This window comes from Belonocnema kinseyi, chromosome 9, assembly GCF_010883055.1.
Source record: "Belonocnema kinseyi isolate 2016_QV_RU_SX_M_011 chromosome 9, B_treatae_v1, whole genome shotgun sequence".
Taxonomy (NCBI): domain Eukaryota; kingdom Metazoa; phylum Arthropoda; class Insecta; order Hymenoptera; family Cynipidae; genus Belonocnema; species Belonocnema kinseyi.
Window position 1 is genome coordinate 97842375 of NC_046665.1, and position 13865 is coordinate 97856239.

The 13865-nt window shown below is 27.0% G+C and overlaps 1 protein-coding gene across 1 annotated transcript in view; it reads left to right on the forward strand.

Annotated features, from left to right (window-relative positions):
• The window catches only part of LOC117180300 (cyclic nucleotide-gated cation channel alpha-3-like), a 375315-nt gene that overhangs the window by 347998 nt on the left and 13452 nt on the right, over positions 1-13865 (forward strand). Inside the window, exon 11 of the mRNA XM_033372719.1 lies at positions 13368-13691. Coding sequence (XP_033228610.1) covers positions 13368-13691 — 324 coding nt within the window. The remainder of the gene's footprint in view (positions 1-13367; positions 13692-13865) is intronic.

Sequence of the window (13865 nt, forward strand, 5' to 3'; positions counted from 1 at the left end):
TTTCTTCCAAGCCCATGTTTTTACAAATTTGGTAGGTGATACAAAATTGAATTCTTCTTTCAAAGAAAAAATTATTGCTTTCATTTTTACGCTTTTTTTTAAATATGCATAATATTTTCGAATAAAAAAATTACAAAAAGTCATTATTTATTCTTTCAATGTAGATATACATTTTTGTATCGCCTTCCTTATTTTTGAAAACGTGCGCTTGCAACGAAATTCTCGTTAAATTTTCTACGTACCTTGTGACGTTTTTCAAACAGACTCGAAATATAAATTTATATTTATTTATATATATATTAATTTTTAATTTTATTTTTGCGAATGCTTTTTGTATTTTTTCAAATACTGTGAACATTTAAAAAACATGCGTTACCTAGAAATATTTCATTAAAAATTATTGCTATTTTTAATAAAAAAATAAGCTTCGAAATTTTAAATGTTAAAAATAATTTTTGAAACTAATATTTCATTGTTGTATTTGTAATCAATAAAATGTATTTATGATAAATTCTAAATGTTAAAATTCGGGAATTTCCCAATTCGGTAATATTATAAACTGTCGTAAATTTTATTATTCAGAATTTTTTCAATTCGGGAATTTTACTGTGTCGGGAAATTTATTTTTCGGGATTTTTCAGTCGTCCCGAAATTGCCTCAAAATCATCCAGTTTATTATTTTTATAGCTTTGAACTCTTTTTAAATCTTTCTCAACAATCTCTTGAAATTAATTTTTCAAAATAGAAATTATTTTTGACTTTTTAAATAATCTTCCTAAATTAATAATTATTTTCAAACCATTGAAAATGCTTGAAAGGCTCCTAAATTTTTATTTTAAATCCTAAAAATCTACATTTTTTAAAAAACTTTTGCACATCTTTTCAAGTTTCAAATTATTTGTTAACTTGTTCAAAACTTCTAAATATCTTTTCCAATTTTTTTCAAAATTATAACTGTTCAATTTTTATTTATTTATAAAAAATTTGCTTTTGTTTTGAAATATTCTTGAATATTCTGCTATAATTAATTTTCTAAAAGAATACTTTAAATTTTCCTAGGAATTTCAAGACAATTTTTGTACTATTAAAATTGTGAGTACCTTTTAAAATTCTTAAAACCTTCGAAACTTTATTTTTAAAATTCCAAGTATTTCCTCAACCTACTCGTTTTTTTGTAAATAAATACATTTTTATCTTTTATTTACACATCAAAATGCAACATTTTCTTTTAAAAATAAGAACATTTTTAAACGAAATGATTAAAATAAACAAAAAATAAGTTTCTACGAACAAATTAAATCTTTAATCCAAAAAGACGATGTTTTTTATCCAAAATACATTTTTATCCTAGAAAGATGAAATTTGTATTAAAATAGAGAAATTTTAAATAAAAAATCATACATTTTTTTAAAGTTGAATTTTCATTCAGAAAATATTTCAGTTTAATTTTAAAACACCAAAATATAAATTTTTAACAAAAAGTGCATTTTTCACAAAATGGTAAATTTTTAACAAAACAGTAAGATTTTCAAACAAAATAGTTTAATTTTCATCCAACTAGTTGCATTTTAATCGAAGAAAGATTACATTTTCTCAAAACAGATGAATTTTTAATTTAAAAAGCGGATTTTCAACAAAATAGTTACATTTTCATCCAAAGCGATCAATTTTTGACCAAAATGATGAATCTTCAACAAAAAAAAATGAATTTTTAAGAAAGCAGATCCACTTTATACCAATTGAATGAGTTTTTTGCTGATATGATTTATGTTTAAACTAAAAACAGAGTATTTAAACTTTCAAAAACAACAATTGATTTGAAAAAATGATAAAACCTTCAAATAGAATATATTAATATTAATTAAAAAATTTTATTTTAATAGAAAAAAATATATTTTTACCAAATTTCATGCATTTTTTAAACATACGAATAACTTTTCAACTAAGAGAAAGTCAATTTACTATGAAAACCGAAATGGTTAAATTTTTTGTTAAAAAAGTTCATATTTAACCAAAAAGATAAAGAATCAAATAAAAGAATTAATTCCAAACGAAAAAATATCACTTTTAACCAAATAGTTGAATCCTTAAAAAAAAGAGTTTTCAGCCAAGAAAATTAAATATCTGACCAAAAAATAGGAGTTTACAATAAAATACATGCATTTTCAATTAAAAAAAGGTAGTTTTTCAACAAAAGAGAAAACGAACTTTTAATAATATCTTTAAATTTTCAACTAAAAAGATGAATCTTCAAAGCAGTAAATTAAATTTTAATAAACTAGTAAAACTTAATGTTTTAACTAACAAATATTTTAATTTTCAGCTTGAATGATAAATCTTTAACCATAAATTTGAATTTCAACCGAACAATTAAATTCTCATCAAAAAAGATAATTTTTCAACACTACAAATTAACTTTACACTCTAGGAGTCGAGTTTAAATAAAATACATGAATTTCGAACTAAAAGGAATCATTTTTCATCCAGAAATGTAATATATAAGTTTTTATTCAAAATGATAATTTTGCAACCAAAGAAAAAAAGAATTTTCAACAAAATATTTCCATTTTCAACCTGAGAAATGAATCATCTAACAAAAAAAGTTTCTTTAAATCAATTAGTTCAATTTTTAATCAAGTAGCGGAACTTTAATCAACACAGGTTATTTCTGTAAAAAAGTGTGATATTTCAGATTTCAACTAAAAAATATTTTTATTCTAGATTAATAACAGTTGAATTCAACAAAAAATGCATTTTCAACGAAAATGTTCAGTTTTTATACAGATATATAAATTTGCAACTGAAATTCCGAATCTTCAACTAAAATAAATTCTAGATAATTTGTTTATTAAAAAAAAAATAATTTTCAACAAAAAATGTAACAGTTGATATTTCTACAGAAACAAAATTTAATTTAAAATACAAAAAGTTAAATTTAACCAAAAAGATAAATTTTAAACAAAATACTTGAACCTCAACCAAGAGGATTACTTTTCGACCAAGCAGTTTCAGTTTTAACCGCATGGGATGCTTTTTAATCGCAGAAGATTATTTTATTGACAGAAAATATCATTTGTCAACCAAAAATGGCGTAATCACATTTTAAACCGCAATGTTGAATTTTCGAACAAATTTATTGTGATGCGAACAGAGGTGAATTTTCAACCATAAATCATGAGTTTTCTACCAGTAAATTTTAAATAAATAAAATAAAAATAAATAATATAAATATAATGATAATACTTATCATAAAATTTTAAGGAATTTCTAAATAACAAAATAATTAATCTTTGAACAAAACAGTTAGGTTTTTACCAAATAGCTACATTTTTATTCTACGAAGCTAAGTTTTTAATTTAAAAAATTTATTTTCTACTAAAACACAAATTTTTAAAAAACTACATAAATTTTATTAGAAAAAAAAAAGTTTTATCTTAAAATGATAAATTTTGTAACTAATTCTTTTATTTGATTAAAAATTAAACTATTGTCTCGAAAAGTGATGTTTTTTTAGTCGAAAATGCAACAGTTTCGTGGAATCTTCGTCTTTCTGGATAGTAAATTTATTCTTATTTACAATAAATTCAGTTTTTGGTAAAAGTTTTAATCTTTTTGTTTATCTTCCTTGTTTGAAAATCCAAGTGTCTTTTATAATATTTGTCTGTTTCAGTTTAAAATAAAACTATCTGGTTTAAAATTCAACTTGTTTGCTGAACATTCGTCTTTTTGGATGGAAAGTTGGTCTCTTTCATATAAAAATTTAACTTTTGATAGAAAACTAGTTTTTATCGGTTAAAAGCGAATTATTTTTCATTGAAAAATCTAATTTTATATTTATAGTTCAGAATTAATTTCATTGGGTTAAAAGTTCCACTATGTGGTTGCTGGTTCAACTATTTTGTATAAAAATCATTATTATGGTTGAAGTTTAATTGTATTCTAGTAAAAATTCTACTATTAAATTTACAGTTCCTCATAAATTTATTTTAGTTAAAAACTCTACGATATGGATAAACATTTAATTACTTTGTTTAAGATTGAACTATTTTGTTAGAAATTCTTTTTTTCTGATCAAAAGTTTACCTTTTTATGAAAATTTGTCTTTTTGAATAGAAAAAGCTTTATTTTTAGATTGAAAATTCATCTTTTGTTCGAAAAGTAATATTTTCTGGTTTCAAATTAATTTTTATATGTTTGAAAGTTAATTCTTTGTAATTAAAAAGTCTACTATCATATTTTTTGACCATAATTCATCATCAGTCTCAGTTGAAAATTCTACTATTTGGTTGACAATTTAATTATTATGTTGAAAGTTCAAATATTTTCTTAAAAAGACATATAATTTGATTCGAAAATTGAACTGGTTCGTTTAATATTAATATTTTTCGATAAATCATTCATTCTTTCGGATTCAAAATTCATCTTTTGGTTAAAGTAATTTTTTTTGTTTGAAAATGCATCTTTCCGGGTTTAGAAGCCAAATATTTTCTCTATAAAATTGGATTTTAATTTGAAAATTAAGTTTTATGATTTCTTAATTTGTATCGTGAGTGATACACGATATCGCTAAAGAGCAAGAGATATTTTTCCTACGACTTTTTTATCCAAAGAAAGATTTTTTCCAAAAAAGCCAACTTCAAGTAATTTTCCTATATTGGGATAGAAGTTATCTTCAGCAAGTAAAACATGTAGTAAAACAAAAATGGATCCAAAAACATTTATTTCAGTGAATCTCTAGTGTTTCCATCCACCCCTTTTAGTGAAGCGTATGGCACATTTCGCACTTTAGCAAATAGCTGGGCACAATCAATTTAAACCAATCGTGTGTCCATTGGACGCGTTATTGCGCGAAAATGCGAATACAAGCACTCATCTGGAAAATCTCACGTCGCAAATGGCTTGAAATCCAAATGCCTTTCACGAGTTTGTAAAACTAAACCTATTCTGCTTCAATTCATCTATAATACTTTAACATACATTTTTAAGTAAGAGTAACAACAATATTTCCTCCAGAAAAATTAATCCAACAATTTCAGAAAGTTGAGAAATTTGATTCAAACCCTGATAAGGTTAACGCTTATGCTCTTTTCGAATTTTTAAACTTCATGAATTTTTTCAAAATAAATCGTGCATCACTTCTTTCTTTCCTATTATATCCTCTTCTTTTCACTTACTCTTATTGCACTTCATTCTTCCTCCCTTTTAATCTTCCGTCCCCACTTCACCTTCCTTTACATACTTCATCACATCCCACTCGCCCCTTCCCCTACTGATTTTCCTTCTCCCACTATTTAATTTCTTTTACTTCCCCTTCTAGAAAAAAAGTGTGACGGGCGCTCAAAGAAATACATCTAAAGGTTTTTCAAAAACGGGTTTCGTAGCCTAATCACTTATTATTATTCTTCATACATCTCCCACCCCCCTGTATTCCATCATCCCATACTTCCTTTTCTCAGCACACTTCTTTTTAGACAGTTTTTCAAATGAGGACCCTTATTTTCGACACCGGATTCGGAAAGAGCGAAAATTTTGCATCTGAAGTGATAGCTGTATATCTGTTGGAGTGACCTTGAAAAGGAGAAGATTAAATCTTGAAAAATCGTCCAGCAGCTGTTTTCTATGAACTTTTTAAAGATTAATGGGTAAACAAATGTTTGGGGTGCTTGTTCACCTTGACGAGCCTTGCCTCAAGGTCAAAATGGTCAAGGTCGTTGGCCACTTAGCCTAACCAAAAATTTATGTTCGCCCATAAATACTCAAAAGTTCAAAGAAAACAGTTTCTGGATCATTATTTGAAATTTAACCTTGACCTTTTGTAGGTCGCTCTGGTCGCTCTGATAAATTAAAAACAATCTTTTGGGACGTAAAATTTTCCACTCGTTTTGAATCCGGTGTCACAAACAGGGGTTCCCATTTAAAAACTGACTTTGACCTTCAAATGATCTTGAGATTTTCCCCCAAGGTCACAGTTATTAGTGCAATCAGATAGCAAAGATAGAAATTCTTTTTCTGATTCTTTTGTTATACGTTTACTGCCACTCTAATCTTTTCAAGAACTAGCATTATCATATTTTTCTAGATTTAATAATGTTCTTGAGGGAAATTAAATTATTTACTTTTTTATTGAAATCAATGCCTAAAATATTAAGGGCTTTTAGAAGTTTTTAAGCAATTAAAAAACAGTTAATATGTTTCCCGAAATATTTTCTAGATTAAAAATATTTTTCATGTCTTGAAAACTTCTAATATTTCGAATTATCTTGCAAACTCACTCAAATTTGTTCTAAAATGGCGGAAGATCTTTCGAAATTAAAAAAACTTGCCTAATAATCTTCCAAATTTAGTTAAACTCTTGAAACTTTTAAAAAATCGCAAAAAGCTTCTACATTTTCTAATCCTCATTATTCTGCTTTTGTGAAATCTCTTCAAAACTTCTAAATATCTTTTAAACTGACTGACAATTTTTTAATCTTGCAAAATTAAATTATTTTGCCTCAACATTTTCTAGATTCCCTTTTGACATGTTTCGAAATCTGTTCAAATTTTCTTTCAAAATTAGAATTTTAAAAGCAAGTATTTTTTATTGAACCAGAAATTTTAAGAATGTTTGTGTCTTCTCTTGAAGCCTTTCAAAACTCTTAACAAATTTATAATCTTTTTCCTGAAATCTTCAAAAAGTCTTATTTTATTTTGGCATCTTTTTAAAACTTGAAATGGCTGCAAATACCTTTTAAAATGATTTGAATTTTTTCTAATAACTAAAAACAGAAAAATATTATGAAATCATTTGAAATATTTTGAAACATTTTTTAATTCCTTCTTAAAATTCATATTTTAAAGCAACAAATTATTTGAAAGTAAAAAATATTCCTGAAAGTTTAGGTATTTTATGACTTTTAAATAAAATTTTCAAGTTTTTCAAGAATTTTGACATGCTTTAGGAGAATGGAAACGTTTACTAAAGCCTTATAAAAAATTTATTTCTGATTATTATCAAAGGAATTGGTTTGCAAAGAAAATTTTAAAAGATTTTAAACAGCTTTACATAAAATGAAGAATTTTGAAAAATAAAGTATCGCCAAAAAAAAACAAAGCTTTTATAAATATTTTGAAAGATTCCAGGAGAATTGAGTTAAATTTTCTTAAGATTTATGGAAAAATTTTAAATCTTTTTTTATTTAAACAAATTAATTTAAAAATCAAAGATTTTAATGAATCTCAAATAATTGCCAAAAATTCCCAAAAAACCCTGAAAATTTTAAAGACACATTTTTTTTATAAGAAATATTTAAAAATGGCCTGTATAAAGCGAATTCCTCTATTACTCCTCTCCTCACTTTGTTCCTGGGGAAAAAGTACGACGAAAATTTACAAGAGAAAAATTCCAATTTTAAATTCTAGTTTCGAATCATAATTTTTTTAAATAAAAGCTTAAAACATGAATATTAATTTTCCAAAGCAGCAACACGCGCTGTTTTGTTATTTTCGAGAAAATTCAGTTTAAAATATTCGCCGGAGGCTGTATAGCGTTTGGCGAAAACCAATTTCAAGCGTCCGCACAGTGGGATGAAATCAAAAAAGAATTTCAAAATAATTTGTAGCTAGCAATTTTTAACCGATTTACGATATTTTTTGAAAAAAATTCACCATTAAATTTTGAAGAGATTTATGTGGCCTGATTTTGTAATTTTTTGTTTTGATTAAACTTTTATGTTAATGCAAAAAGAGTGAAGAAAAAGTTGATTTTTTCATTTTTTTGCCTATCTTCTTAAAATTTTTTCTATATAATTAGCATTGCCAGACTTTATGCATGCGTGTAGTTAAAAGCGAAAAAAAATATGGCCTTGTTAGATTAATTTTTCTAAACAAATTAACTCCACAAAAAAAGTCTACACTATAGCTTCTTCTTCTATCATCCGATATTTTTGAATAATTTTATAAACAAATGCCTAGTGTGGACATTGAAAGGCAGAAAGAAATTATTTTTCCTCTTAATATTCATGCTTTTTTCTCTAATTTTCTTTAAATTATGTCGCCAGTGATACTTAATAATGGAAAATTATCATTGGATATTCTTTATAGATATTATAAACAAATTATGTAAACAAATGCCCAGTGTGGACATTTAAAGAACGAAATCAATCGTTTTTTCTTTTAAATTTTCTCAAATTATGTCGCCAGTGAGGTTTACTGATGAAAAATTATCATCTGATATTTTTTATGAATTTCGTAAACAAATTGGATAAACAAGTAGCCAGTGTGTACAATTACAGGCAGAATTCATTCGTTTTTTTCACAATTAGTCTCAACGTATGTTGCCAGTGATGTAATTGTTTACTTGATTTATAAATTTTTCTGTATTATTTGTTTATAAAATTAATAAAAAATATCGGATAAAAAATTTGTATGGTCGAGTATTATTTTTTTATGAAAAAAAGTCATTTTACTGCAACAATGTACTTTGCAAACGACGAATCCATAGTGTAGACTATTTGTTAAGTGCATTTGTTTATAACAATTAACTTAATAATTCTATAGTTTTTTTGCTTTCAACTACCCCCGTGCATAAAATCGGGTAATGCTGATCGTAGAAATTTTTTTCAGGAAAATAAACAAAACAAAAGTTTCTCGTATTTCTTTGCATTCACATAAAAGTTCATACAAAAATTCAAAAATCATGCTGAATAAAACGCTTCAAAATTTAAGACTGAATCTCTCTTTAAAAAAATTCAAAATCGGTTAAGAATTTCCAGCTGCAAGTTATTTTGCACCTCGTTTTTTGATTTCATTCCAATGTGGTCCGGTAGATCAGACAGTAACTATTCAGCTTCATAGCCTGAAGATTACGTGTTCGATTCTCGCTGGCTGCAATTTTTCTCTACACATTTCTTTTCATATTAAAAAGTTTATAAATATAATTCCTATCAAGAATCTTTAAAAATTATGTGAAAATAAATTTTTTAATTCCTTTTTTACAGAAAATGGACTTATTTAACCCTATTGTTCATACTTGTATTTTAACTATAATTGCTAAACATTATAAAAAAAATGTTCAAAATGTATAGAAAATAAATTTTTAAGATTGAATAAACTTACCTGAAGTGAAGTTATTATAATTGTTATTATTTGCATAATCTTGATATATTATCAAAGAAAATTGTATTTATTAACTTTTATATTAAGAATAGCAAAATAAAATAAATAAAAGTTCAGCTAGTGAGAATCAAACACACAACCGTTTCGAAATGTTTCTATTCAATTTCTATATGGCCTGTGGAAAATTTTTCAGAGTCAATTTTCTCGTAAAAGCGAAAGAGCGCATATTGCTCTTTTGACAAATTATTACGCAGGCAATAAGCTTTTATTATAAAAATTCATGATCCGAAACTAAAACTCACAATTGGCGGTTTTCCCTTGTAACAAAAATTCATTTTTTAATTTTTCAAACGGAATCAAAATTAGAAACTTTTGGTTTATTTTTTTTTATCAGGAAGTCTAAAAAAAGTTAATAAATAATTCAATCAAATTTAAATTATTAGAATCTTTTTTGCTAATCAGAAAGAATGAATAAATTCGTTTTATTCTCTTTTGTCATCAAATTGTATTTTAATGATAGAGTTATCAATAAAGAAACATTTTCCAAATACATTTTTTTGCAAGGTTTTCTCTGGTCAAGTTTTTAAATTTTCCTGATCAACTAAAAGTAAATTTCATATTTTCCGACAAACGCAAACTTTTGTTTTAATTCATGACGTTCATTCTAAACATCCTTTAACACCACAGAGCTAAACTTTGCAAAATTAATTAATTTTGCCGAAAATACCTACATTTTCAATTAAAAAATTCAATTTTTTTACCAAAAATATAACGTTAAACTTTTAGTTGAAACAATTAACTTTTGACAAAAAGACAAACAAATTTACAAATAAATGGTTCAATTGCAAAACTAAAGTGATGAATTATTAAATTATGAATCTTTAATTGGAATACTTAAATTTTTAACTGAAAAGATGAATTTTTGACTGAAATGATGTATATTTAACTTAAAAACTTAAATTTTCAACAGAAGAGATCAATTTCAAACAAGAAAATTGATTTTAAAATAATAATTTTTTGCCAAAAAATTTTCAACAAAATACATGAATTTTTAACGAAACGGATGCATTTTTAATTGAAGAATACTAATTTTCAACCAAATTGTTAAATTTTGAACTAAAAAAATAATAATTTTCAACCATGAATAAATGATAGAGTTATCAATAAAGAAAAATTTTCCAAATAAACTTTTTTGCCCGGTTTTCCCAGGTCAAGTTTTTAAATTTTCCCGGTCAACTAAAAGTAAAATTCATATTTTACGACAAACGCAAATTTTTGTTTAAATTTATGACGTTCATTCTAAACATCCTTTAACACAACAGAGCTAAACTTCGCAAAATTAATTAATTTTGCTACAAATACCTACATTTTCCAATTCAAAATATAATTTTTTTACCAAAAATAGAAAAGTTAAACTTGTTAAATTGCCAACCAAAGTGATGAATTATCAAATTATGAATCTTCAACTGGAATAGTTAAGTTTCACACTGAAAACATGAATTTTTAACTGAAATTATGTATATTTAACTCGAAAACTATAAATAAATTGTCAACCAAAACTTAAACAATTAAATTGTAAGTTAAAAAGTTACTGTTTAAACCACCAGATGAATTTTTAGCTAGTAGTATAGAATATTCAATTGTTAAGTTTTTAACTAAAAAAAGATGAATTTGCATCAAAAAATGTAAAAAAAATTTTTATTATAATTCGGAAATATTTTTTCTTTGAAATATTACTTCTGCTACGACTTCTAATAGTACTTCACAGAAAGACAGATCGAAGATTTTTTTAAATATGAAAAGTGTTCTCGTATAGAGTTTATTAAATCCGTGACTTCATACTACTGAATTCACCGAAATTATTATCGAATCATTATTTAAAAAATAGTAAAAAATTATTATAGAATCAAATTTTACTTTTTCAATTCCTCAAGTTCACAATAATACTACTTTACAGCCCCCACTAAAATTAAACGGCTCTTTTCAGGGTCACCAAAATTTTAACGAGGAAATAATCATTGCCAGACAAAAAAAAATAATTTTAATTCTAACAGCTTTCACTAGAATTACATTTTATTAAATTATGAATTGTTTATATTGAATAAACGACTGAAAAATCCCGATAAATAAAATTACCGACACTAAAATTCTCCAATTAAAGAATTCCCGAATAATGAAATTGCCGAAAAAAAAATACCGGTTAGAATACTTCCCGAATAATAAAATTGATGAAAAATAAAAATGCCGAATTGGAAAATTCCCGGCTAATAAAATACTCGAATAACAAAATTCCCTAATTATGAAATTCGCGAATTGGAAACTTCACGACGATTTATAATATTACCGAATTGGAAAATTTCCGAATAATAAAGTTCTCGAATAATAAATTTCCCGAATTATAAAATTCGCGAATTGGAAAATTCCTGAATAATAAAATTCACGACAATATTTAATGTTACCGAATTGAAAAATTCCCGAATAATGAAATCCCCGGCAGTTAATAATGTTACCGAATTATCGTGGATTTTATTATTCGAAAATTTTTCAATTTGAGAATTTTACAATTCGGGAATTTTCCAAATCGATATTTTCATTTTTCGGCAATTTTATTATTTGTGAATTTAATAATTCCGGGAATTTTTTAATTCCGTATTTTTGTTTTTCAGCCATTTTTTTATTCGAGAATTTTATTTTTCGTGATTTTTCAGTCTTCCCTAGTTTCCTTATTATTCAAAATTTAACTGTTTTGTTAAAAATGCGACTCATCTTCGATTTAAAATTAACTTTTTGAAATAAAAAATGCACACATTTCATTTTTGGTTAAAAACTTCCCTTCTGAGGTAACAAATTCACAATTATTTGGAATTTTATTATTTGTTCTGATTTACTTATTTAATTGGTAATTAATAAAATTTTCATTATTTATCCATTTATTTTAAATAAGCCCGCGATCAACGACTCATGCGCAGTAAGAAGCGCAGTAGTCAGCAAATTGATAATCGTCCGTGAGACTAATGGGTAGGTTAAAGAGGAGAGTATGGAAAATTAGGGGAAGTTAGAGAAATAACAGTAGGGGAGCTTAGAAAATGTGAGGTGAGGAGAGTTGAGTGAAGTTTTAGGAGGGATAAAGGTGAAGTGAGGGGAAGGGTAGTGATGAAGAAATAACGGAAAGTAAGTGAGAGGAAATTAGTGTAGGGGAAGTAGGAGAAATAAGGTGAGGGAAATTCTGTTTAGATATTACGTGTAAGGAGGGAGAGGGAGTAGGGTGAATGATAACAAATTATAACAGCGAAAGGAGAGGAATTGAAAAGAAATGAGTATGTAGAAAATATATAAGTTTAGAAATGAGTAGTAATTGAGAGGGATGCAATACAGGAAATGATAGAAAATGAGAGGAGGAAAAGTAGATATAGTGAAGGGAATTGGGTGTATAAGGGAAGTAGAAAAATCAGTTTATAAATGAGGACTAATGGAGAAAGAGAAATTACTGGGACTAATATAAAATAAATGGAGAAAAAAGAGAGAAATTAAACGGAAGTAACTTTGTATAGAATTGAGGGAATATTACTGAATGGAACTACGAGAAGTAAAGAGAAACTTTTGGAGGAAAAATAAAGGAAGCGATGAAAAATGAGGGGTGAAGAAGTAATTGGAATGTTTTTAAATAAGAGTAGTGGAGTTAGATAAAGTTAAGGGTAATGAAGATGGAATTAGGAAAAATGCAGGTTTGGGCAGTGGAGAAATTATGCAAGCAATTTATTCGCAGAAATCAAGGGTGCAGAAGTAGAGGAAGTGGGGGGAGAGCTATTAGGGTAGTAGCTGGTGAGTAGGGGCCAGGCTGTGATGACTGGGAAAGAGAAGTAAGAGAAGAAAGAGAAGAGGAGTGTCAGGTTTGGAATTACGGAGAAGGTACAGGAAAGGATCATTGGAAAAAGGGGAAGGAGCCGAAGTAGGGGAAGTGAGGAGAGAGCTAGGAGGGAAGTGCTCGTGAGTAGAAGATGGGAAGTAATGACTGAGAAAGGGAAGTTAGAGAAGAGAAGTGTTAACTGTGGAATTAAGGAGAAGAAGAAAAGTTGGGGAATGGAGGAAAAGCGAATGTTGAAGAGTGGAGAAGGGAAGGAGGGGTGAAAAACTATTAGAGGGGAAGGTTAGAAAAAAATTGTCTTAATAGGTTGCGAAACCATTTTTGACTATTTTTTAATCAATTGTGTTCTGATATAGGAGGTTTAGAATCGATAAGTGGGAATTGAAAAAAAAATTTTGATTTGCAGCTGCGATGGGTAGATGTCAGAGCACTCCAGGGTTGGTAGAGTCTAGAGGTCGGATACCTTTAGAGGAAATGTGGATTTCGCCGATCGATTTGAGATCAACCCATCCGTTTTCAGTGAGCCATTCGGTCTTCAGTCCAAGTCCAAGTCCTGTGCCATCACGTGGTCAACATAGTGGAAACAACAGTAGCAACCTGAACAGCAATGCCCGGAACGTGGATAGTCCAACCAGTGGAGCCAGCAGCCACAGCAGTGAAGACCCTACAGCCAGAGCAGCTCATTTGGGAATCACTCAATTGTCCACTGGAAGACAGTCCTCTCATTCTGGTAAGATATATTATAATCAACTAATTTTTCAAAATTCCTAAATTTTTTAAAAATTTTAACTATCAAAGTGCAATTTATACGAGGGTGGATTGATAAGTTTCCGGCCTGACCAAGAAAAACAACGTTTTTAAGAATTTTTTTTTTTATTTCTCAACATAATCTCCTCCAAGGCTG